The following is a 27,392-nucleotide window of genomic DNA, read 5'->3' on the forward strand; positions in this document are numbered from 1 at the left end:
TTCTGCGAAACTCAAATTCCCTAATTTGTCTTTAGCAACAGAACAGTTAACCAATATAGTTTAATTACTGAAAAAAAAATACAAATTTGATTTGGTTTTGATGCTTTTCAAATAGCAAACATTTCAGCAGAATTCGAGTAAGATTATAGTAACCAACTAGCAGTCTTATAGCAACGTGATTGTAAATCTTAGAACACAGCCGAATGTGAAAAACTTAAGCCTTTCAGTGTCAAGTAAGAGCAGCTCAAATGGTTGGTATTTAATGTTTCAGTTGAAACATACGCTTCACTGGAATTGTATCTCAAAACGGTTGGTCGGCAAACTGACAATCTAGCGCCGTAAAAACAAACCTGTCTCGAATATCTCTTCTAATGGAGAAGGCTATGGGATGTTAATGCCACTCTAAGTAAATATATCAGTCCTTAGTGGAAAAGTCTGGGTAGCACGCTAAGGTACCAACTCAGAGACTTCGGGATCAAGACCTGATCAAAATAAGTAGGTTGGATAGATATTTTCAGCCACTGTCTTGTTCTGAATTTCGTCTGAACTGGAGATTTTATTGTACCTAACCTGATAAATTCGAAACTGGATCAATTCTGATCTTAAAACGTAGTGCAATCTAGTTCAAAGACTGCATTTCATTCAAAAATAACACTCAGAAGGTACAATCCTAGTTGCGGAAAAGTTTCAAGTGCGCATTCATTAAAAATCTAACGCAGAGTTTTCACAGAAACATCCCAATCAATGGCTCTGCCGCCAATATAGTGCAGGTAATTTGCAAATATAACCTCAGAAAGTGATTCATCTCAGTGTGAAGCACCCTGGGCTGGTAATATGTGGACAGAAAAGGACATCTCTCCTATCCATTCTGACACATTCCGTGTCCAGACCCACACACACACACACACACATTCGGAGACCCATTTGAACTAACTTTCCGCCGCGTTCTCCAGAGGCACAGCCAAGTGGATGAGCAAATAAATAGTGGCGATGCGAGAGAGAACAGTGTGGATGTGACCGAGAGAGATGGGAGAGAGTGAGAGAACAGGAGAGAAAAGAGGCAATGAGGAAAAAATGGCATTGTAAAGCCACATATATACCCATGTGTGGAGTTTTCTCTTGCGATATATCCCATCCGCCACACCACGCCACACTCCCGGGGCACCCAATACATACAGGGACCAGAGTGTAGCCACCAAAAACACACCAGCAACGGATGACAGCAACAACACCCAAGCCCAGCAACAACAAAAAAAGTGAGCTTCGACAAAAGCACAACTCTGGCACCGTGAGTGTGACGATTTTAGAGATTGCCATTGGTTGAGACACGCCAATCCGCGTCGATTATAACACATTCTGGGAGTGGCTAGAAACGGGTGCGGTCGGCATCAGCTTGACACCCCGAGGTGTGATTGCAGACACCAAAAACCAGACAACAAATACAGGAAATATTGTTGATGTGCTAACCAGTTTCTTACCGACCGGCATTAAGGTTTATAGTGTGTCCGTTTGTCGCGCCACGCAGTTGTTTCCACCTCAACATTGCGCATATTTTTGCATTTCGGTTCAATCTCTCTCGTTTCCCTTTTTTTTCTACACTCCACTCTCTCCCTATCCTAGTGCATCGTCTGCACCGATTTTTTCCCCGTGCGTGTGTACAATTTTGTGAAGAGAAAAATAACAGAAAAAAAAAATATAAAATAGAGAGGAAAATAATTTCAGGGAAATAAATCAAAAACTCTGTTAACAGGCAGAAAATTTTTGCAACTCACAGTGTGTAAATCATTAAAATGGTTCCGTGTGTTGCAACAAAGGTACTGTGGAGTGGCACTAAAATGTGGATGAGATGGAAAAGGGTTAACAGCTCCCAGTGATACTGCGGCAAATCTCCTGTGCGTACGCTCCGCGAGACTATGTGAATTTATAGCAAATCTGTGATTTAACAAAAGTGTGCGTCAGGAGTGTGACAGTCATTGCAGTGGAAATTGGTGTGAAAATGTGTAGAAATTGACACAGGCATATTCTAAATAAAAAAAAAGAATAAGAAAACTGCCCCTAGAAGAATAACGAACTCAAGACTTAGACAGACGTGCGCTCTAATAATCCAAATTCGCAGACACGCAGAGTAATGACAAAGATATCGGAACGGAAAAAATAGTGCGTTGGCAAAAGGTGAATTTTCTGACCCAAGCAGGAAAAGAGAGTTTGTGCTAAATCCTTATTGGGTTCATCTGTGATGAGATACGATATAATAGAACCACATCAGTCTGTCAGAATAAGCAATTCTGCCAAAGGAATGGCTTATCATCCATTCTTGCAACTGTCCCGACCCACTGACTTCAGCGTCTCGTCGCTGCTGACAGCTGGTGCACCACTCCAGGGACAAGGATCACCGCCATCCAGCTACTTCCCGGCGGCGGCCCTGGCCGCCCTCACGGGCACCGGCCAGACGCCCCATTCGCATCTCTATCCCAGTGCCATCCTGCCAAAACTCACCGCCGCGCCCCATCCGCACGTCCACCACCAGCTCAACACCCAGTACACCACCGCCGAGGACGTGGTCCTGGCCTCTGTCGCCCACCAGCTCCATCCCGCCATGCGGCCGCTGCGCTCCATCCAGCCGGATGACGACGGCGTCGTGGACGACCCCAAGGTCACGCTCGAGGGCAAGGATCTGTGGGAGAAGTTCCACAAGCTGGGCACCGAGATGGTCATCACCAAGAGCGGAAGGTGAGGCTGCAGATTCACTCATTAACTTTTGATAGAACCTTTGCCGAACTGCGAAATCGCCACGAGCCCCGAAAAGTGCTCGAAAAATCCGTGAAATTACCTCAAAGGAAAAAGTTGAAAAATCGCATCAAATCATCCAGACAAATGTCTATCTAATTGCCCGATAATAGAAATTGATAATAGCTCATCTCACACATCTTCAAATGCATCATTCTTTATTTGGTAAAAACCGTCTCCTTCGTTGAAAAGCAAACTTCATCGCGAATCAACGAAAATGATGCATTTGCCGTCGCTAAAATCATGAAGCGAACATGCCAATCCGCTCACAACTCAACACATCCAACCATAAAATGCTGCTTTTTTATTAGTTTCTCATGCATTTCCCACTGAGAGTGTGAATTAAGACATATTCACTGTGAACGTTACAAATCTAGCGAATTATTTTTGCATTGCAACAAATTGCAATCATATATAATAATATTTCAATAAATAATTTCGAAAAGTACTCAAAATATCTTGCATTGCACACAAATATTTTTCCCCCAATATAAATTCGATGGATGAAAACGTGCAATCAAAATTCTTATAAATAATTGATACGGATGCTAAATTGTCAAGTGGAATTGATTGCCATCGAGCGCGTAAATGTTGAGATAATAAAAATCCAATTTCAATCAAATGTGTCCTATTGGATCATCATAAATTTACATATGGCCCGGCCCTCTTAGAATTTTTCTTTTCCTCCACCTTTTGTACAAGAAATACCGGGCAAATATCCGCCAGAAATATTTTGCATACATATTTCAAAAGCCACAGTGTGCAGCTCAAGTCTTGTTATTCCAGCATTTAAATATGTGTGTAAGAAAAAAAAAAGCGAAGACATCAGGCGTACATTTATTCGGAAAAAAATATAACTTTGTAAAAATATTGCTACGCAAGGAGATAGAGAAGAAATAAAAAGTGAGAAGCATGAGGCAGAATGGGAGAATATGAATTGCGATGCAAGAGTCAGAGCATGGTGGTCTCTTTGATTGTAAACCTCCGTGTTTGTTCATATTTAACCCGTCTCACTCGTACTAGAGAGCATTTCCACCCAACTCAGCCTCACTCTCTTCATCCTTTCCTTTTGCCTCCAATATTGCGATTAGCGAAACAGTTTAGCGGAGTTCAAAGTGCTCAACATTTCTTAAGCTTTTAAGCATCAATAACACCCCAAAATTGATATTAATTTCATACCGCGTGCGTCTTTCCGCTTTGCATTAATCCAGCCTCGAAAGGAAAGGAAAAATACAATTATCACTCAAATTGGGATTAAACAATTGCCCAAAATACTTAGTGTAAGATTAAATTGTCACCATGACAAATTGGCCAAGAAGTTATGTCACGAAATGAAGAGGGAAAAATGGCACAAATTCAGACATTTTTTCGGTCTATATTTTCTTTTTCAGGCCTAGAGAAGTAATAGTTGAGGAGATGAGATAAAAGTATTGAACAGAGAAAAAAAACCCAAAAAGGGATTATATGAAGATGTCTGTCAGTGGCATGTTTAAAAGTGGTTCATGCTCAGTGTGCAGTTTAAAAATTAATGCTTGAGAAAATTCGATTGATATCTCTTCAGAAATTATTTCTTTTCTTGTTAAATGACAGGGAAAAGTTTTGTTCCAATTTTTCTCTCTAACATAGAATTAAGAAAGAGAGAGAGAGGAAAAGAAGGAAAAGATCATGTCTTTTTTCCTTTTTCTAATGCCTACATAAGAGGAGCGTATAATAAGATGAAAAAAGTAAGTGCTTCTTAAATTTTTGGTCTTCTTCTTTTGCAGACAAATGTTTCCTCAAATGAAATTCCGTGTATCCGGATTAGATACGAAGGCAAAATATATTTTATTATTGGATATTGTTGCTGCAGATGACTATCGTTACAAATTTCACAACAGGTAAATGAAAAGAAGATCTCTGATGAGAGAGAAAAACCCACGCACATTCTGGACACTCACAATATATTCTTTGCTTTCTTCAGTAGATGGATGGTAGCTGGAAAAGCTGATCCTGAAATGCCAAAACGGATGTACATTCATCCTGACTCACCGTCAACTGGCGAACAGTGGATGCAGAAAGTAGTATCATTTCACAAATTAAAATTAACAAACAATATAAGCGACAAACATGGATTTGTAAGTACTGTACGTTGTATCTGTTATCTAATCTTTTATTATTACTTAGATTATATTCAATATTAAGTAATATTTTTTTCATCTACCATTTTGTGGAGAAATATTGATAAGTTTCCAGAATGAAATTTTCATGACTTTTCCCACTTCTTCCAACGTCCACTTTTCCCAACAGCGCGCGTGTGGAGAAACGAAATGTACGCAAGAATATTCCATGAACCCGCACGGTTTAAGGCAAAAAAAAAACCAACGATATACCGTTTGTAAAAGGGGATACATTAAATCAAATTAGTGTGAATATGCAGTTATTGATCCTTAGACGTTTCTACCCTTTAGCTATGTACGAAAATCCTTCCCGTTTTCGCTCCCGCATTCGCATTCGCCGCTCTCTTTCGATCTCTCTAGAGACGCCGTTGAATAAGGGGTGAATTTTACAATATTCTCCACATGCAGACATCACTTTTCACTTCAAACAGGGTGAAAATAAGATTTCACACATCTAAAGTGTCTTGTTATTATTTTATTCAAAAATTAAGAAGAAAAAAATTTCCCCGGCAAAATTAACCAAAAGCCGCCGAAAGAACAAGCACAAGATCTTGTGTTTTGCACTCAAGAAACGCCATCGCAAGAGTGAGAAAGGAAAGAAAATTCGCGGCAACACCCTTTGGAAAGAAATCCCAGGCCATAAACCGTGCCATTGTACTCGAGAGTCCTTTTGAGAGTTTTGTACATAACACTCACTTTTGCGCGCTATATTTGATCATCGCAATTTTCTTGCATAATTTTTCTTATTGATGTTTAGCGACACTTGAGCCTCACCATCAACACCATCACAATACCCCGCGGAATTCCTCCTTTTAATCACACCTATTTCGATCATCCGCAATCTCTTTGCGCGGTCCCCCGACACTTGAATCTCTATTTCAAGATATAATCATTCATCTATGCGCGATTTTCATTGTTATTGCTACACCGTCTCGAGGACACATTCAACCTTCTACATAAGTGTTCATTAAGAGATGCTTTTGCATAATATACTCCCTTAATATTTGATTATTTTCCCAGAAATGACACAATTGAGAAAGTCTCGCTAGAACTTAAATAACTGGTTGAATTATTTATTAAAGAACAAATGCTATAAAATGTTATTATAAATCTGGATTTCTCATGGAACCACTTCTTTCTGCCAGATTGCGAAACAATCTCATAATTTTCCAATTCTAAATCATGATCAATTGATCACATTGAAAAATATACAGCTCTAATTTTCCCCGTGTAACATTGCGCATTCTTGTCTCTGGGCTTTAGAAAATGTGCGTGCATTTGCCTATTAGATTAATACGAAAGGTGCTGCCGAGCATCAAAATAGCCCTGCAAGCATAATCGCAAGCCCAGGACAACAGGCAGACCTTAACGAATTGAGTTCTCCAGTGGAGACAACAAAAAAGGATCAACAAATTTAATCTTTTTGTTGAAAACCACTCGACATTAAAACTAGACTATTCGGCTTCGAAAACCGCATAAACATAAAAGATCTCCTTTTTTGCTGATTATCATCGCACACTCATCACCACACTGTAATGGGTGGGAAAGAGACTCAGGCGGGCAGCAAAAAAAAGAGACATGCGGACAAATATAAAGGGATCGTCTCATGAGTGTCTGTGACAGATACTTTTTCCTTCATCAATGACCGCACCGACACTGAAGGAGAAAAAAAGTACACACATAACGCCTTGTAGTATTAGGGGAGCACAGAAGCTCAAGGTTCATCTTCAGGCTATCTTACTTTCTGTCTATGATCGCTGGAAGGGAATTAATCGGCAATTGGGTATTGAACACTCAGAGAAATTAGCCTGAATCTTGGAGTGATATATTAAGAAGAGATTATTCTGTTTGTATTCCTAGTTTTATGCGCTCGCGAAGAAAATTGGTTAAAACTTTTGTCTAGGCTAGAAGTAAGATATTTTTCTGCACTCTTAGACTAAAACCAAGGTGTTTTCCAATGTTTTCTTCCAAGCAATTTAGAGTTCGCCCCAGAATTGAGTCTAATATCGAGGAACGAAAAGTCTTGATCGTGTTCTAGCATGAAGAAGGTTAATTTTAGGGAAGAAAAAGACTTGAATTTATTCTTTTCCTTGAATTAGTTGGATTATTTTGTTTGAAAATCTGGATGAAAATCTTCGTTAGTCAGTTTTCAACCTGATTATTCTTGAATTTATGTCGAAATCGACTAAATTCTAGTCCGATTTTTCTCTCAGTGTAACCGTTGGAAGGGAATTAATCAGCCATTGGGTATTGAAGAGTATTGATGATAAACTAAATTGGTTATCTGTATTATAACTAACTAAATGTACACAGTGATAAAAGTCTAGAGCGTGAGCTCTTTTTTCTACATCTCTTGCATCAAGTGCAACATTAAGTAACATTAATAGCATCAATTTAATAACATGATTACCATGATGACTCTTTTTACTTCAGCCACAAGTGTACAAGGTAGAATGCAAAGAAGCCACAGAAGTGAATATATAATTATACACCTCTTTAAGATACGCGTTTTGTTCTTAACACTCACACCAAAGACTGATTTCGAGAGATTAGACCACAGAGAGATGATGAGGAGGAAAAAAAGGCAGCAAACATGCGATTACAGAATGTCTAAATAAATCGTGTTACAATTTCTGACATTATTATCATAGAAGAGGTGGGGCACAATAGAATAATAAAACTTGCAAGAAGTCCATATTAATAATGTGGCGCGGCGTTTGATATTTTGGAAACAAGTAAAACAATACACAGAAAAATGAATTCAGCAAAATAGCGGTGCCCAAAAAAACGCATGACAAACACACTCTTAGACAATAAATATATTGTAAATTATTTACCCACTCAGCCGAAATTGACATGAGTACGTCATTTAAATGTTATGTCCCAAAATTCATTTTGTACAGTCTAACTTGGAAGCTGTGATAATTGTTAAATCATGTTTGAAGAATCTTCCACTTGCTTTCCACCGCCAAAAGTTATCCCAGAAAAAGTGTCTGTGTGGTGTCATCAAACAGCGGACTCTTTTTCCCTCGCACACACTCTGTTTTCTTTATTTTATTGTATTTGATTAATAGGAAAAGTCAATAATTTTTTTCACTACTTCGCGGCTCCTTCGCTTTATTGCTTCGTCCATCGGTCAATTTTTTTTTCTTTTGATATGACTCAAAAAGTTGTTTAAGAGAAAAAGACCCGCGCGCAACAGAGGCGAGAGGGAGTCAATGTCATTTTCATATAAGTAAATAAACATGGGCAAGAAAGCGGCTCCTTTCTACTTGCTTTTTTCTATCGCTCCCGAGAGTGAGTAAATCTTTATATGCATTGCAATTGTGATGTGAACATTATAAATGACAGAACTTCTGAGATTTCCTTCTCGCACGCGCGTTATCAAGCGTTTTTGGGCATATTCTTTGTTCCCGCGCAGAAGAAAACACCACATTAAGCATGTGGTAAAAAAAAATAATGTGTGCGAAATATTAAGTGGAGCAACATATTTGCCAATGTCATCAATAAAGTCCAGTCAAGTGGGTAAAATAAAAAGAAGCGCGATTTAATTGAGGAAATTACTAATTTATGTTTAACTTCTAACACTGAGTAAATTTATTTAATCAAATTTTAAGTGAATACTCAAAGTGGAACTCAAAAGCCATACATTGAGTCACCAATGGGAGATTGTAACCAAAAAGGGGGAGAAGAGGCTGCATTAGACCCTTTAAGATCAAGAGCATTTCTTCGTCTCCTTCGCTTCTCCCTTTTTTTTATTGCATTTAATACAATACAATAGACTTAATAATAGAATTTGCAATTTGACAGAAGATCACCCGCGTTGTTTAGGATAGGAAAGGAATTTAGGACAGAAGCAAGACATTTTATGGCTATGAAATAGAAACATCATGAAGTCAATACATTGAGAAAATTGATCTCTTCTTCGCAAATAGCTGCTTAAATTATATTTTACTTCTCCTCTCCTTTATTTCATATTTCTCTTTCTCACTGGCTTTTCTCCGCGCATCTTTGTGGGTGTTCGGAAGATCTCTCTCTCTCGCGCGGCTAAATACATTTCTCGTTGTCTTTTCACGTCTTTCGTCCGACCACTCCATGGTGGTTCTGAGATGTCGCCACCGATTGTCTACACATGTACAAAAATATGCGGCAAACTATGTGCAAGAAATGACGATTATCTTATTATAAGTAGCTCCGCCTAGTGACTCAAATATCGCCGCCCAAATCTTGTTTTATTTCAATCATTTTTTTTTCTTCTTCTTTTCATTATTATTGAACTCAAGAGTGTGCTGAGCTGAGGTGGAATCGTATTGCTATAACTACATAATATCCTAACCTTCAAGGGCAAAGGAAACTCAAGAATTTTTTATTACCCATACAAGACACACAAGTTGAAAACTATACACAATTCCTATTCGTCACAGTTGTGAATTACAAGCACACTTCTTGTCATTTTCATAATAATCAGGGAAAATTACGAAAATTGACCGAATCATTTGCCATAATTCCCTCTCAAATAATACAACAGGGAGGAAATTGATCTGCATGTCAGAGTTGAAGACTTGGAAACACTCTTCATCACATAGATTAAAGTTGGCTCCAATAGACGTGTGAGAAAATATCTAATAGACAAATGAGTTTCATATTTATCCCTATCGTTTTAACCATTAATAGTTCTCTGAAAGGATAAATCTCTGTTTCCCATTTAGTTATCAAGTACTTCTTGAAACTTTGAACAAATATTTCGCACATGTGAAACTCTTGTGCAAAGTGAGGATATTAAATTTCGAGACTAGTCTGAAATCTATATTGAACCATCTCGCATTAAATCTACCCACAACAAAATAGCGTATATTCCTTTCTCTTAAAGGAGATTAAATGAGATTACTTGTATCATGAGTGAAAATGATATGAGAGACTTTTCATCTTCTCAAGCATTTTATCCTCTGTCTGATCACATAAAATCTCCTGAGACGAAAAATGGTCAGGATATCGTTGTCCTCTTTACCCAGACTATTCTCCTGAGACATCTGCACAAGGGCGAGGCTTTGAAGCACTGAAAAGACCACGGCTTTGCCCACAGATATCCCTTTTTTCCACTCACCCTCATTCACGCACACGAATATGCAGCACAAATACAGCATAATAAGCATACCTATATCCCACATAAGAGCCGCATATGCGGCCATCCCCAGGAATAGAGCGCGTATGACAAATCGTAGTGAAGGCAAACCATGTTAATCAATAGAATATTTAATACATTATTACCACATAATTGATTGCTCTGATGACAGTCATACGGTTAAACTAAATAACAGTCTTTATCGAATTAAAAAACAACTACACAACTTTATGGGTAATTTTTCACAATTACGGTGTTGAGAAAAGGCAAGAGAGAGAGAAGGATGGAAAAAATTTAACACGACACACTCTCGCACACAAGGAAGCACACAGAGAATTGATAATAAAAAAAAGATGGAAGGGAAAATAGGCGCAGGGAATTTTCCTTTAACCGATAAAGAACGTTATATTGGGAGGAATTGAAAAGACGGTATTAGAGGCATTGGAAAATGCAATCAATTGGCTCAATCATATTCAACATAAAATGTACACACATGTTATACATTAAATATTTCTCATTCGCTCACCTCAACATTGAATGTTGTATTAGAGAGAATGAAGTTTTTCTATGAGCAAATTGCCTCAACGCTTTTGTATTATTTTCGACCACTTTCAATAGATTTTCCTCTCCTTAAACCGCACACAATTTGAGTTAATTGACGGTTGCGTGTCCTTTCTCTCTCTCTCTTCATCACCAGGAGAAGGAGGAGAAGGAGGAGGAAAAAACCAACGGCTTTAATGATTACAACTTTTTTCCGTATCTCTTCACTTCTTCGAAATATGTGGAGAAAAATATAGAAAGCATTTGAAAAAAATGTGACCCAGCGAAACGAACCACATAATTCTTCGTGTGCCAATTAATGATTAAGTGCGATAGACTTTGAGGCGAAAAGAACACAAGACACATTGGAGAAAGACAAGGGATGAAATGTGTGTAATATTTTATTGAAGACGAAAAAACAACCCCTTTGAGCTGAGCGCTCACATTTACAAGTCCACGCAAGTGATAATTATAAAAATTCACGCCAGTTGCCTGAGACGTGTTTGTGGAAAATTGTGTTCCGTTTTTGACAGGCCAAATGAGGTTGATTTGTCATATTTTTAATCGTTTTATTTCCACGGGGAAAAAAGAGCCATGAATCTACAGATTGAACTTCGGTTCATCAAAACAGTGAACGTTGATGCCTGAGATTCAGTCAACGATTCAGATTGGAGGGACATTAGAAAACAATCCGTAAAGGATCTTAGAAGCAGACATCGAGAAACTTGCCTTAAACGTCTGAACAATTCGTCGGAAAATTTATTCGTGGTTTAATTCACAACACGGTTTTTTTCTTGCCACTAACAAAGTCTAGATGAAAAATGAAAAGCGACAGGACAATTATCCTGAAGACACCTAGGATTCACTTAAACCTCTTTAAGTATCCAAGACATATTACAGTGGTAAAAATTTAAATGTTACTCAGGTTGAAACGTTGTTTACTGCTTTAGTTCTGTTTTAGTGGCATCAAGAAATTAAGGACAAGGCCTAATGGCTTCGAACTCGGCATGATATTTGGTCATTAATGAGGGAAGCTTGTTGGAAAAATTCAGACCTCTAGCTTCAGGTGGTTCTATTTGATTTGCAGTCGCTGTATGGCCAATAAAATTATTGAATTAGCGAAAGAAGGCGAGTGCAAAGGTAGAGATGTTTTCGCCATGGAGAGGAAATGAGTAATAAAAATGATCCCGGAGACAAGATTCGCTAAGGTGGCATCGTGAGGAATTGTAGTAAAATAAATGAGATTGAGCATACATATGTATGTACATATTAAGCAAAGTTAAGATTAACATTGTTGAGGTATCTCGGCACTTTTTTCTGCTCCTTTTTGCGCGCATTTTAAAAAATCACAATTTACATGTAAAGCCACCAAACACAGACAAAATATTAACAACACAATGCACAATGTTCTTTCTTTTAGCCATCATCAAATATATGTTGAAAATTGTATAATGTTGAAAAGATCGTACGTACAAGATATTGACCACAAGTGAAGTTAGACTTTTGTGCACATGGCAGAAAAGAGATGGCACGAAATTGCAAATTTTATCCATCACCACGTAATAAGCTCTGGCCTCCTCTCTTTATTTATGGATACCTTCCTCATCTTCCACTTTACCATCTTTCCTCCATTGCCTCCTCCTTGGGATACTATGCCGCTCTCCCTCTGGCACCCATCGCTCGACATCTCTTCTGTGGTGGCACCCAGGCGAAAGTGCATACAAGAACAGTGTATGGAGAAGAAGTTAGGAAGATGAAGACAAAAAGTTCCTTCTTCGTCTTCAGTTAAGTGTGGAATTCACCGAAGAAACCACACACAAAAGTAAAATACTACAATAAGACGATATAAAGTTATGCGGGCGCCAGCCAGCCACGGTTCCACCACCTTATCCCTCTCCCTCTCTCCTCACATCCTCACTCTCACTCACTTATTATATAGAAAATTTTCAATGAGACGCGCTTTTTGTGCTCAAATCTTCCTTTACACACTTAAATTCACTCGCGCCCTTTGCCTCGCTCTTTTCCCACAACTCACCGCCTCAACTCGGCGAATCACTTAGGCTGCCGAAAATTTGCAGAAATTTTCAATTTCTCGGAAAATTAGCCAAACATGAGATCTCCTTTTGCGGTCACTCCGGGCGATTATGGGGCATTGACATAATGCAGCCGAATTAAGGTTAACCGCAAAACGTCGCGCGCATCTTATTATGGATCGGAAAAAGAGTAATTAAGAATTTCCACGTGTTAACAATTATTATCGTATAGAATTCATCATCGTCAGAAATGTCTTGAGAATTTCAATTGCAATAAATGCAACAATGTTCCATCAGCAGAATTCACATATGCCAAGAATAAATTTCACATGGCAAGGGAAAAATTCCAATTCAACATTGATCCACCTATAGCGATAACTACCATCAATCAAGACGGTTGTTTTCTTAAATATACAACCACAATTCTCTAAAACAAACATATTATTATGTGGCTCCTGTCTGAGTTAGTGTCTAGAGCTGGTGGATCGCTCGCTGGACACCGCACGATGCTCTTTAACATCTCTTCGCCACGATGCGAAAGTACCCCAAAAAAGAAAGAAGAGCGCGAAGCCACGAGTATCTTCCACTCCGCGTGTCTTCAATATCACCCATGGTCTCCGAAGGCAAACACACAATGAGAAATTTGGCGACTATTAAAGCCACACAGTTTGCCCAATGGCTAAAGCGATAATGATTTTCATTTTATGAGTGAGTGAGAGAATAAATGCACACGTATCATTACGTCTTTTTTGCCTCCTTTGCTTCTGCATCATCTTCAGTGCTCAGTCTCTCTCTTTCCCTCTCTCTCTCCCTCTTGGCTCGTCTTTTTCGACGATCGTGGAGTCTTAAGGAGAGACACACCACAGAGGTAGGCAGAAGAGACCTGATAACATGTTAAACACAATTTTTGAATAATTGCTCTTTTATTTCATCTCGGCAACAGAGTTGTTAATAATGACGGCAATTTGTTTAAATGACAAAATCAACAATTATAATTAATATCCGCGTAATATTGAGTACTTATCAACTGAATTCGCGCACTCGCCAAGGGATTTTTTTAATGTCTCAACTGCTAAGAACATTTTTTATCGTCAATTCTGTCAGCGTTTTTATCGATTAGATCCTGTTTTCTTTTCTCATTGAGGTGTTGAAACATCAATTCTACTATAATATTTAAATGATTATAACCATTGAGAATTGAGTTCTTGGCAACTTTCAAAAAAATCATAGACAGGAAATCCGTAAATATCTACTCTTCGTACATGAACTTCCTTTGAATCAAACAAAAGCCAATATGAATGATGAAACTAAGAGGAGGAAATGCAATTTTTTAGCGACAAAGAGGATCTCTTGGGCACTCCACTGAAAAGGTAGAATAAACGCAAGAAAGGAGGAAACCAAAGAAAAAGCAAAGGAGTTTGCATACAAACTCTGAGCTTCAACCGTGAAAATAATGAATCAAATTTCACTAATTTATCCACCATGATAATATATATTACAGGTATTATTTTGTCAGTATTGGACGCGCCTCAAATCCTTTGTACTTTTTTCCCCACCTTTGAAATATCCCAATTGAAAATCTCTGAGCGAAATGAATTCATTCCCATTCATTAGGCGTATTAGCGGTGTTTTTGAGAAGTGTCCTGTGAAAAAGGGTTTTGCACAATGATGAAAAGGAGTCAGACAGGCGAGCTGGTTAATAATCTGTTTCCTTTCTCTCCCGCGCACTGTGCGAACTCCCTTGATGTGTGTTTGTGTGCAATTCGTTTGATCATCTCCATTTCACTTCCACGAATTGTCGTGAAAATAGGATCATCAAATTAGCGCGCGGAGCATATGTCTTGGGGAAGGGCAATCTGGTGCCCTATTAAAAAGTGATCAATTCAGCTCAATGGTGTGGTGACTTTCCGATTAAACGCCCAGGGAACGAGAGACGAAAATTTAATTAGGTCCCAAAATCAACACATCCCAATTCTTTGTATCAATTTCTCCCTCTTCACCCAAGAGAGCCACTTTATACCAATAATTAATGACAAATTTCCACCATATAATCTACCACCCCAGAGAGCAAAAAAACACAGTCTTTTATAAACTGCCAACACTATATTACTTCACCTCCAGCAAAAGTGACGTCCAGAGAAACTGAAACTCCTCAAGAAACACACGGTGGATATAAAAAACGAAGATCTACCCATTGTGAATACCACCAAGAGAATAAAATGGGAGAAAAAAGGAAGATATAATTCGATGATCATCTATATTATTTTGCTTTCATCCCAGCCACCAGAAAGCATGTAAAAAAAATTGACGAAAGATGTGAAACAGGGAGGAAGACAAGATTAAAAAATGAAGAGAAAGAGAAAGAGAGGAATAACACAAAATAAATTTGTTATTTATTATTAACATTATGTGTGTGTATACTAATAATCAGAAAACAAACATTTCTTTTTGCCCTCTTTTCATTCTCCTCTCTTTCCCATCTTTTGCCTCTGTCTTCCAATCCGTTTTTACTAGTCCATATCGAGGAGATGTGTCAATACTTCTTAGTCACCAGGAGGAGAGAATATGATTAGCCATGGCCAGAGAGAGAGAAGGCACAGAATTAGATCAGATACCAAGTGTCATATCTGCGCGAGATTGTCCAATTCTGCGCCACAAACGTGCATACCTTTGTAGCGTCATCCGAGAACAGGGCTCTAAAGAATTCCTCGTGCAGAGAATGCAGCGAAAAAAATGAATCCACAGAATCTCTCATCTGAAGAGAGAGAGATGCCAAATCCTGTTCTATAGCGCAAAACACCACCAAATTTTACAGACCAAGAGAAGCGCGCGCAAATGAGGAAAGAAAAGAAGGCACCCTCTTTTAGCCACCAAAAATGCACACGAAATGCACAGGGATATAATCTTCTCTCCCTCGTCAAAATTGCACCTGGTCTTTTTATCCACACAATTTTGCATTTATAAAGGATAACCAAATTCTTCTTGCCAGATATTTTAATTATAGTGATGAAATGCAGAAGAGTATTTACCACATTTACACCCATAAACGCCTCCTTATTACTTTAGAGGGAGTCCATTAATTCCTGCGAGGCTCCACCAAAAAAAGCGCACGTCCACTAAAATGTATAGAGAAAAGCAGAAATTAGATTTTGCAAAGATTACACTGAGAAAAATGCATGGCAATTTTTCCCATATAAGATTTTTATGAGAATTATTCCCATAAAATGTAAAAATACATAGAAATTACTGTACATCATTGACCGAAATTTTGTAATCTTATTTTATACATTTTAAAAAACTTAAAAAAAAATTTTTCTACATATTGAAAACAAAACGCAAAAATTCTAGTAATAAGTATGATAAAAATGATAATAAGCTTTCAGGGCTTTGAGAATTTGTATTCAAGCTGGAATGGGATTCATTGCCATAGAGAAAATAGCCATAATCTTTAATTTGGTTGCTGTAAATTCTCATAATTATGGTACTCAATGCCATACAGTTTTTTCCGTGTACACAAAACTGAATGAACCGAATCCAACATCAGCACAGGCAAAGATGGGAATTTGCTTGCGAATTCTGGACGACTCTCGCGATCTTCTTACACAGAATCACATCGCGCAGCTCCACAGCTCATGATGGACAAGGAGCACACTTTATTGTCCCATTTTTAAACGTCGCTCCGTCCGCTGAAGAGTGAATAATATAATGTTAAGACAGTCGCTAACATTTGACGCAACACAACTCCTTTTTTACCCATTCACTGTGCATACATACATATACGTGTATATATATATATTTATTATGTGTTTTGTGGATCTCTTGTTCCGCTTAAGCAGAACAATCTGCGCACCCCACACAAATTCACTCATTCTCCCTCTCTCTCTCTCGCGCACACACTTCATCCTTCTCTTCTCTCTCATGTGCAGAAATCCCTTTGGCGCCAAGGCGCCGAAGACACCATCGCGTACACATTTCTGTTGCACAAACTTAGATAACTATCGGAAGGGGGCTTTGTAAATTGCCGAAACAATATTATCCTCCTTTTTCCAAGCTCATCTCGCGTCTCAAAGCTACACCATCTCCCGGCGCCCCCCTTCCCACCCCCATGCCATTGCTGTGTGTACATTTCAGAGCGTGTCTTGGCCTTTTGCGCCACCGCGAAATTACATAATTTTGCGTAAAGAGACAAACACACACACACACGCGCATTGTGGAAAAAAATAATGAGAGCATTTCGTGATTTACGGATTAAATCATTAGTAGCGGCAGTGGAGAAGGGTTCGCAATGTGGGGAATAAGATAAAACGACCCACGGCAGGAATTGCATATGGGATGCATCGTTTGGCCGGCATCATCAAAAGCCAGAAGAGGGTGCAAATGGCGCTTAGATAATCCCCAATTAATTTCCATCATTTTTGTCATGCTCGCTTAGCTAAATGGCCTACATATCATGCAAATGACAATTCACTTCCACGGCTATTTTTTGCAAAACCGCGCGCCTTCCTTGGAAATGTGCATGGAAATGTGCACTTCTTTTTTTCCTATTAGACACACGCAGTGAATGCCGATGAAGTGAAGCACCTTTTTCGCGGTTTTTCCTTTCACACTTTGCCATTGAAGCTCTTCAAATATCAATTAAAAAGAGTCTTTTTAAGCATTGACGGAAGGGAAAAAGCATAATAAACAACGATAAAGGCTCAAATTGTCATCTCTAGAAACACTTTTCAAACACCTTGACAATTAACGTTGAAGAAAAGCGCTGAGAGTCATAGAAAAAGTTCAAAATTGTCTGGAAAATTGTAAAAATTGTTATGCTATTGAGTAGAAAATAAAATCATTTGATGATTGAGAAGAGTCTTAATTGAATCTCAAAGCTTTGTATCTACGAAATTATGATGAATTTCATGTGTTTTATTGCTATTCATATTGATTGAATGATTGAATGTTGTAATAGAAATATTCCTGGCAAATCTTATGATTGAATTTATCTCTCATATGACCAGAAAACAACAATCTTGTAAATGTTTCAATATCTGCAAAGCTCCATTGCAATCCATTTGTTCAAGTGCACTGAAAGGATTTTGCCAAAGGCTGCAATAGAGAGAATGAGTAAATTTTGTGCGTCCACTCCACTTCAAATGGTATTTTGACTCCGAGATCCCAAACAATATCTAAACTCTCATGTCCATTCCATCACTGACTGTTCCATTCCTTCAGCACACACACGGTAGGATCTTCCCATCAACATGAGACAAACATTATGTTGCAATACAATTTGAGGTATAAAATATCCCATTTTCTGGATCTCCCTTTTGCATTCTCGACTCGCTTCTCTTCCCTACAAATCGCCAAAGCTCACTTCTCTCTCTCTCTCACTCTATCTCATTCTTGCTATTAACCAAATAAAATATTGCGCGGCATCATGTGTGCAGCAAGAGCCATAGAGATTGTTGGGGCAAAAGAATAGAAGCTGAAAGGAGAGTTTCGGAGAGTTGGGCTAAAGAATCGCGGCAGAAGCAGAAGCGACCAACAGAGCGCGATGAATAAGAAAAGAGGAATCGAACAGACGAAGAAAAAAGTTGCATAAACTGTCCCAACTCACACAAGTATTCCATAAATAATGTGGCGCCTGATAGTCCAAGACTTTCTTTTGGAATGAAATCGAAGCATATTTTGTTTTTATTATCGTTTTTGGTGGCCCTCGTATCACGGATCGCTGAGACGGCATCGTTTATACTTCCCTCTATATCGTGACTATGCACCAACAGCGCTTAGAGATGCCTTTTGTATAAACTTACACTGTTCAATAATAATTGGTAACTAATTAAATCACAACTCATTTCCTCTCTCTCTCTCTTTGCTTTTGTGCATTTTACAAACGTCAAAATGCAGTCATAATCATTCTAGAGAGAGAGAGAGAGAGTGAATGTCAACTTGAAATTATGCTCACAAAACTCTTGGTTCTCAATCGCGGCTTTTCGAGACATAAGAAAAATTCTCATGTGACCGGAAAGGCCCCAATTTTTGGCCACAACTTCCTTATCACATTACAGAAAAAGAGGCAAGAAGGTCGCTAATCTCACAGTGTATTTGATATACTTGTCCTTTTCTCATTTTCTCCATCCAGAAGATCGTGTTTTCTACGAATCTACACGTATTTTAACCAAATGGATTAATGTTTTTTGGTATGTCCGTAATCTTTTAGAGATCTCCCTCTCTGGAACCACCAAAGACAAAAGGTTGCCTCTTTTACCATCGCGCGCTATAGCGTTTTTTCCTCACTCGCAACGTACAAAAGTGAAATAACACAAACACACAAAATAAGATCAAGAATGATTCTACTCATGGGGGGCAAAAAGTATAAGAAAAACGGAGAATCATGTTCTCTGTCACGAAATCTAGAGCGAAATTTTTGGACTCCTTCTCTGCATCCTCCAAATCGAAATAATGTATTATCAATCAATATTTCTTTATATTTCAAGCATTAAGAGAGTGAGAGAGCAAAAAAAGAAGGAATTCAAAGAGAGAGAGAGAGACAAAAAAGTATAAAACTACTCTTGAAAACTTATGTTTCACATAAGGTCAAAAATCTTCAAATCAGGTGTTCGAATCATCATCATCTTTGGTGGTCCACTTTGTAAATTAGCCACTCAATTCTGATTCAATCACCACCAGGGAAAATTAATTAATTAAAATATCCTCTCTTTTAATATGGACGAGAAGATGTGGAAGAAATAAACGATTCGAAAACAGTGTTTGAATAAACTTTACAAATTATGTCAGTTAATTTCATTCATCTTATCTTTATCTCCACGTTTTTAGAGAAGAGGAAAGAATGTCTTGTCAAAATTTCATACATGTCTCACTCAATTAATTGGCTCTTTTTCCCTCCCTCCTTTTATCACCGCTGGAGCTCCGGCGCATCTAATTTAATCGAAAAAAAATATCTCTGTGTCTTTCCCGGTCCACCAAAATCACTCAACCCGCCAGACAATATTAAATTCAATGCACAAATATCAGCCGAGATTTCACTTGGTCAGAGCGAATGACATCCTCAAGCTGCCCTACTCGACATTTCGCACTTACGTTTTCAAGGAGACGGAATTTATAGCTGTAACTGCATATCAAAATGAAAAGGTGAGTCTTTTGCCCATCAAACTATTGCCTAAATACATCTTTCCTAATTACCCACTTCTTGCAGATAACGCAACTAAAGATTGACAACAATCCTTTTGCCAAAGGATTTCGCGATTCCGGAGCAGGAAAGAGGGAAAAGAAGTAAGTCTCATTTTCACGTAATAACGCTATAGCAAAGAGAAAAGTTTTGCATTTGCCGTCGTTGTCGATATGCATAGAATTTAGCTGAGATTATCAGAAAATGCCAAAGAAAATTCCTCTTCAAATGATATTTTCTTGATGATATACAAATAAATTAGCCTCTCGCGTGTGTTCCCCATTTTCCCCGTCTACATATAATGGTTGGAAATATTTCCATTATAGATTACAATCTGAGTGTCATCGCGGACTATTAAGTGCACCACAAATTGGTGTAGTGTTGAAAGTGTATAGAAGAATCATGTTTGCCACCACAAAAAGAATAATCAACAATTTTGTAGGGAAAATATATTCATCAATTTTCACCATGTTATATTTTGGTCTATCGCGAAATGTTGTTGTCTTTGTACACATCCATCCAGCGACACACAACCCAATTAGCTATTCACCCGACGGACTTGAGCGGCATCACAAGAAGCTCTCTCTCGTATTCTGAAAATTCATCGCCGCAGAGGAGCAATAATAAAATCAACTCACTTTGTGTATAGCATCAGTCTTGTCATGGTGAAAGATAATAAAATATACTTCATATGATATTTTAACATTTTCTGATAAACTCTCAGAGGTCAAGTGAGGGAAATCGACAATTGTAACACAGAGTAGAGGCGCATTAAACACATATATTTTTATAAAAAAAATACACCCAGTAAAAGAAGACGCTTGTGATTCTAGAATGTTTGAACAAAGGCAAACATCAAAGGCAAGAGCTATTACTTGAAATTATATTGAAAATTTACTCGCTTAACTACGCCACTGTGCAGAGATCTAAGGTGGAAATTTATCAGCTATATACCTTTGCTGTATAGATGAGAAAACCACTTCAATAGTTCATTTTGTCAAGCGAATACCCCCAAAATATTGTCATCAAATTATATTTAAGTTTTTGACACAAGAGCCACCCAACATTCCTCATTCAATTCATCTACACACATCTCGCTTTTCGGTCAAACTAATGCTCTGTGTCCGATTCAGCGAGCAAATTTGCCAAAAGGGCGATTTGATACAACGAATTTCTCTACTCCCTCCAACATATATATGTTTCCCAGGGAGAAATTCTCCTCACTATACTATCTTGAAATTATTCAGTTCGTTAACTTTGTCTTTTGCACACCCCCCACCGCCCACGCACTGGAGCCCGGGTCGAAAATGTCAATAGCAAACACACGTACACATCTCGACCAACATTCACTATCAAATTGAGTGGTGTAAGATGGAAAATCGAAGAAGGGTGAGGGTGTCACGTTCAAATCCCTTTCTCTATATCCCGCTTACACTGGCACACACACACACTATTTGATCGGTTTCAATATCCCAAAACTGTCTAACAAACTTGATTTAAACAGATTTTTGATTACATCAACTGCATAGTAATGAGCCAGAGCAGCTACCGAAAATCAATGAGACCACAAATTGAACACACTGTGAGAGAAAAAACACAGCATGGAACAATGTTTAATGCAAATGTTAAATCCCTCACTCTCTCTCTCTCTCTCTCTGCACCCACAACTCCTGATCCCGGCACATTATAGCCCCATGGAAATTCACCCACCCTCTTGCCAATCAAACACCCCTCAACAAAGCCCGAAAAGATCCGACTATTGCCACCGCAGAAACAAACACTCGTGATGTGACTTAACAAATGACGCTGCTTTGTACATTCATTGTAAGGTTCAATTATGCCAAGGAAATTTCCACTTAAATATTTGGTGCGATATTTTATTTAAAAAAAAAATGCAGCGCTTTGATAAACCCAAAATGACCAGTCATTCAACTATTGATTTTTGTCCTATAATTAAACACAAAAATTGCGATATCAAACTCCGAAATCTCATCTTATGCAAAGAATATTGCGGTATGTAGACAAATCACGTTGAAAAAGGGGTGAAATTCAAACTTCTAAAGTGGCTAATTTGCACTCGTTCACTTCCCTCCGCCGCACTGATAATTTCCATGCAATATCACAGAGTGAAAATAAGAAATAGCACACATGTTTCGAATGTCGCTGAGAAGAGAAATCTCAGTGAAAAACCACCCCCCGCATCGAATCAGCCCGTAGACTTATATTGATTTGCCATATCACCTTCCTAATTCCAATATAAATATCATCTCCTTAAGCAGAAAATTCCCTCATTCAACCCTCCCCCAATGCCGTTCCGTATAATTGATTTGTACATTCGAACCAAAACCGGCGAGGGTTGCAAGAGAGGCCGCAATCAGTGTGTGCAAAAATTCAACACACGGACAAACTTCACTTGTTTGCATTGTAAGAAAATATAGAGGCAGAAGCGGAGGCATTAGCAAAAGACAAATAAAATTCACATTCACTGTTTGACCATCGTTTGTGGAATCAATCAAAATGTCATGATGGTTAAAGATCTCGCATCTTTTTGCCTCTTTTTTTTCCTGTTTGTCATTGTGCAAAGAGATTTCAAGCGAGGACATGTTCCAAACCCAGAATTGCCACTGACACGAGAGGGCGAGTTGAAAAAAAAGAAAAGAGAACAGACATTGAGTATGAGAAGGGCATCTTTGCCAACCCACATGAAGAATCGCGCGTTTGGAAAATGCATTGTCAAGCGAGGGTGGAAAAGAAATTTCACGTATTTCAGTGCGAAATTTGATAATCTCAGGGATGAATGTCCTTGATGAATTGATGTTCCAGAGAACAGAACAACTTTAACCACCCTCGCCGACGGTGAAAGAGAGCGCCATGGATGATAGATCAAAGTGATTTCACTCTCACAGCCGTGAAATTATAGAATCTTCAGCCAGAGAGAGAGAGAGAGAGAGAAAAGTGAATAATTCATCGCAATCTCACCTGAATTAATTCAATTAAAATGCGCTTATCATATTGAAAATCAATTACATTTATCATTTTGACGCATTAACTGTGCGTGTGAAAGTCAGAATTTTAAATAAGCTACTTAAAAAGTTGCTTTTGCACACACACATATTGGCCATATCAATGCGTACAAACACTTTCAGTGTAATAATCATGAATAAGCATATATAATATGTTGAACTATCTGTCCGTGCATCACTGTGAAATGGGAAAAAAAGAGAGAAAAATCAATAATCATTTACACACATATCCATTTACTAAATGGCATTATGAAAAAATCACCCCACGCGCTAAAAAGACCCGGAGAAGAAACATCCCCTATAGTAATTACACTTTCCTTGCAATTTCATCGGGAAAAAGGGAAGTCAAGAAATTCACTAACACACACCCATTAATGTGATGCTCTCACTCTTCTTCAATTCCTCAAACATTTCTATCTTCCTCAATCATGTAACCACTCATTTTCTGACATATTACACATTCCTCCTTCGTCTTGTGGAATTTTCCCGTGTGTAGGCGCGCACTGTGAATGTCCTGAAAATGAGGAAAGAAAGGCTCAAAAACCGTGAAAAGAAAATGCCCCCGAAGGAAAGCATTTCATCGGTGTAATGGAAAAAAAATTTAGGAAATTGCGATGGATTTATTCACCCCTCCTGTGTAAATGAATTTTCCTCTGCAGCAAACGCCCAAATGGGACGAAAAAAGGGCAATAAAATAGATTACAGACAACCACTCTTGAGACACTACTTTATCACACATTTCGCGTAATAATCCTTAAATTAGAGGGCAACACACACACACACATGTAGCAATTCTGCCTTTAGACCCAGTAAATTTCATTTAACGCGATTTAATGGGAAATGATCGTCTTTGAAGTTTCAAAAAAAGGAGATATGCGATAAGGTCATGAAGACGCATGTTTAGATATGAATTTCTCGCGCTCTCTCGTCATCATCATGTCGTTATACAATTTTCAGTCTCTCTTTCTCCAACCACAGACAAACGCTGAGCACACGCGGATCATCGGATTCAGATAAACTAACTCCGGCCAATATATCAACATCGCGGGGTGGAGCATTTCTCTTGGATAGTCGCACGAGGCACGATCAGGCCCAATTGGATGACGATGATAACCTTTTGGACGTCGTTGGACCGTCACAGAGTCCGTTGCTGCCTCTGGATCACCCAATGCAGCTCCCCACGCATCCAAATACAGGTGAAAAATCCTCTTTCACACCCATTCACCCTATGAGGTTCCGATAAATTTGCCACTTTGCTCAAATATATAGACTCAAATCAAATCCACACACAAACACATTTTTCTGGACCTCATTCACACCCTACTGCCCATGGATGTTGTCCTAGCATAAAAATTATTGAGACAGCTCATTGGTTTTCAGCCTGGTTCAATCTCTCCAGCACGGGAAAGCGCTTCTCCGCGTCGTACGACATGAGTTCGTACGATGGCGAGCGCGATGGGAGTGACTCCAATTGCTCAGACTCTGGCAACTTGGGGGCATTCACGCGGCCCCAGACGTCAGAGAGTCCGCAGGATGAGAGTGCGACGAAAAATAGTACAACATATCCCTCACCGAACATCTCCCTTGGTCCACCACTGCATCAGTCACCGCATCTGTTGCCTTATCTCTACCCCACGGGTCTGTATCCACCGCCGCCAATGTCGCTCCTCCACTCGCCCGCCGGCGCCATCAATCCCACCCTCAATCCCAGCCTCCTGTTCAACGCACAGCTCGCCCTCGCGGCCCAACATCCCGCACTCTTCGGCCACTACAGCACGGCGGGCCACACGCCACCCTCCAGCGGCTCCATCACGGCCACCTCCACGTCCGCCCTGCACGGCCTCACCAAGCACCGCTTCGCCCCGTACAACCTGCCCGGCCTGGGCTCAGCCTTCGACGCGGTCACGCCAACCTCCTCCGTCTCAGGTGGACAGAGGAGCCTCAGCAGCAGCCCCCGGCCCCGACCGTCATCCATATCGCCCCCCATGCGACCCCTGTCCGCCTCCTCCACGTCCTCCAAGACCCACGCCATCCACGTGACAGACGCCGCCCCGTCGGCCACGCCACCGGCGTCCAAGACACCAGTGCCATCAATCACGCCTCCCCCGGCCGCGGCCTCGGGCCTCAAGAGCATCGAGAAGATGGTGGACGGCCTGGAGCAGCCGAAGGGCGACACGGAGACCACCAAGCTCGAGCAGTGACAGTTGCTAGACATCAACCTTGCGGTGGACACGGCCGAGGGGGTGTGGAAAATCGACAGAGTTCTGGAGACTCATCACAAATCATGACACAATTTGATCTCAACCTAAAGCAATAGCGAAACCCATCATCGACAGGAGTCAAGTTTGCGCATTTCTCCCTTCCGAATTCCCCAACAAATTCACATCACACACACACAGACAGCACTGATGACTTCGAGTGGTGAGATGAACTCGTCAAGAGGATAATCCGAGGTTTAATCCCGCGATCTGGTGAGAAATATCGAGTCAAAATGGTTCACAACCACTAGCATTATTTTATCAATATAGTTTTCTTTAGACTTATTATTTAATTTATGACATCGTATTTAAGAAATACGACACAATAAACTGCAAAAAATGGTCTTAATTCATGTGTTAATCCTTTTTATCATTTCTTCAACACAAGATGCAAAACACACAAGATTTCTGTCGAAAAGACACTTGAAGAGAAGAGTCACAAAACTAGAAGAAAAAATACTAGAAAAGTAGGGTGAATGGAACAAAATCAGTATTAAAATCAATTAGAATCAATTTAATGAGCATAATTTGTCTTTTTTATTACAAAAATAATACCAGCGCAAAAGAGTTTGGCAAATAGATAGGAATATTCAGCTTCAAGGACAGAAAACAAGTATAAAAAAAAAGTCTGCTATTTTCGCAATATTTCTTTGAGAAAATCACCTAAAGTAAAGAGACACAATACTATAAAGAGACAATGGAAGTAAAGCTGATAAGAAGCACATACAAAAAAAAAAACAAAAAAAAAACAATTAAGAGAGAGAAAAAATATCTCATGTAAATATGTAAACTATAACATTTATTTTAATAATCAATGACTTAATATTCAATTAATTTTAGCACATCTTATACTGTTCTAGTTAAAAGGTAATTAAAAGAAGAAGAAAACAAAATTAAATTGAGAGAAAGAATTTAGAGAAAGCGAAATGCAAAGATAACAAGAGGTAAAGTTGAAAAAGTGCAATATCTAATTTTGCCAGTGCAGTGAATATGGAAAAAATATAAATATAGAGAGAGAGAAAAAAAGAGGAATATAAATTCAATAACTAATGATCAAGCATCAATGAATTGAAAAGGAAAGCGCAGAAAGTCCTAACGTGAATCGCAAGAGCAGCACAAGAGATGAGGAGATACAGAGATTATACTTCTAAAATGCGCAACTAGACAGTAATCTGGCTTTGATAACTTCTGAATAATTGGTAAATTTTACTTTTTTTTTTACCCTCCTCCTCAACACAGAGAACTGAGTTGTTTGTCATGCGGAAAAGAAGTATATAACATTTATAATTTCAGGGCTTAAATTCCCATCACATTCTCAGAGGAAAATCCAGGTAATAATAAAATGAAGGAAAAAAAACTTCTTTTTTGTAAACATAAAAAAATTATTGTATAAAAAATTACAAATCAAGATATGATAAATTTTAATCAATTGTACATCAAAAAAAAAACAAAACTTTCCATATATATACATATATAAATATAGTGAAAAAGAGAGTCAAAGAAGAGACAATGAAGTGAAAAAGTGCATTTTTCTTTTAATTTTCCAATCATCACACAATTCATTTTACCCATTTCTATTCCACATTGTTGAGTGTTGAGAACAGACAAAAATACACTTCTCTTATCTGCCAATGCAATAAACCATCCCCAAAACATCCCTCAAACACACCCACATCCCCATAAATCTCTATACTTTCTTCCTCAAACGGCAGCAATATCATCGAGGAGTACAGGTAATTATTCACCAGAACGACTAACTTTGATTAAATGCAGTATTTTGTGTGTCGTAAAAGGAAAGAAAAGAATCCTTGTGCCAACTCCAAAAAAGGCAATTCTAATCATATCATGTCGTGAAATTATGGAAGAAAAAGAATCACGATATTTAAGTCTCCTCCATATTCCAACTTATTAATGTCGCTGTCGTATAAATTGCAATATTATATAGAGACACAAAAGAATTCCTCCAACTATCATGCATACCCTAATTTTTTTCTTCACCTCCATATTTATCATGGAGCTTCGCGCAGAGCTCTTGTGTCTCATTTTCTTGGCACAAGCCAAAGATATCATAACTCGATATATTCTCCCAACTCTTGTGGTATATTATTTATCAAAAGTTATATTCATACTTTGGAGAATATCTCATCCCCAACCCAGCAAACGTGTTCCACCCCGTGCTTTTGCCTGGATGGTTTGGGTGAAGAATCACAAAATTGCGATGCTTCTTCTTCGCGTGTACAAGTAAATTAAATAGGAAAATATAGTTTTCTGATGTTACAACATGAATAAGTTCCCAATA

The 27,392-nt window shown here is 38.7% G+C and overlaps 1 protein-coding gene across 3 annotated transcripts; it reads left to right on the top strand.

The window, feature by feature from the left end:
• The first annotated feature begins 1,487 nt into the window (after positions 1–1,487).
• On the top strand, positions 1,488–27,059 carry LOC132255524 (optomotor-blind protein). Of its 3 annotated transcripts, XR_009468189.1 has the most exons (8): positions 1,488–2,730; positions 4,551–4,664; positions 4,748–4,910; positions 19,629–19,775; positions 19,840–19,916; positions 23,814–24,031; positions 24,216–26,292; positions 26,387–27,059. XR_009468189.1 is itself a non-coding variant. In XM_059751598.1 (7 exons), the coding sequence occupies exons 1-7, from the start codon at positions 2,237–2,239 to the stop codon at positions 25,034–25,036; spliced, it is 2,034 nt and encodes a 677-aa protein (XP_059607581.1). In that variant the 5' UTR covers positions 1,488–2,236; the 3' UTR covers positions 25,037–27,059. The 3 variants fall into 3 exon arrangements, 2 of the variants coding, with proteins under 2 accessions (XP_059607581.1, XP_059607583.1); XM_059751598.1 differs by having other exon boundaries at positions 24,216–27,059; XM_059751600.1 differs by having other exon boundaries at positions 4,748–4,901; positions 24,216–27,059.
• The last annotated feature ends 333 nt before the right edge of the window (positions 27,060–27,392 follow it).

Source organism: Phlebotomus argentipes, unplaced genomic scaffold (assembly GCF_947086385.1).
Source record: "Phlebotomus argentipes unplaced genomic scaffold, Phlebotomus argentipes genome assembly contig_5, whole genome shotgun sequence".
In the NCBI taxonomy this organism is placed as follows: domain Eukaryota; kingdom Metazoa; phylum Arthropoda; class Insecta; order Diptera; family Psychodidae; genus Phlebotomus; species Phlebotomus argentipes.

What these genes read in the sequence shown, in the direction of transcription:
- LOC132255524 (XM_059751598.1), top strand. Translation starts at nt 2,237, where the DNA reads ATGAGATACGATATAATAGAACCACATCAGTCTGTCAGAATAAGCAAT. An exon ending in GTCATCACCAAGAGCGGAAG is followed by an intron (nt 2,731 to 4,550) that starts GTGAGGCTGCAG and finishes CTTCTTTTGCAG; the next exon opens with ACAAATGTTTCCTCAAATGA. An exon ending in GCAGGAAAGAGGGAAAAGAA is followed by an intron (nt 19,917 to 23,813) that starts GTAAGTCTCATT and finishes CTCCAACCACAG; the next exon opens with ACAAACGCTGAGCACACGCG.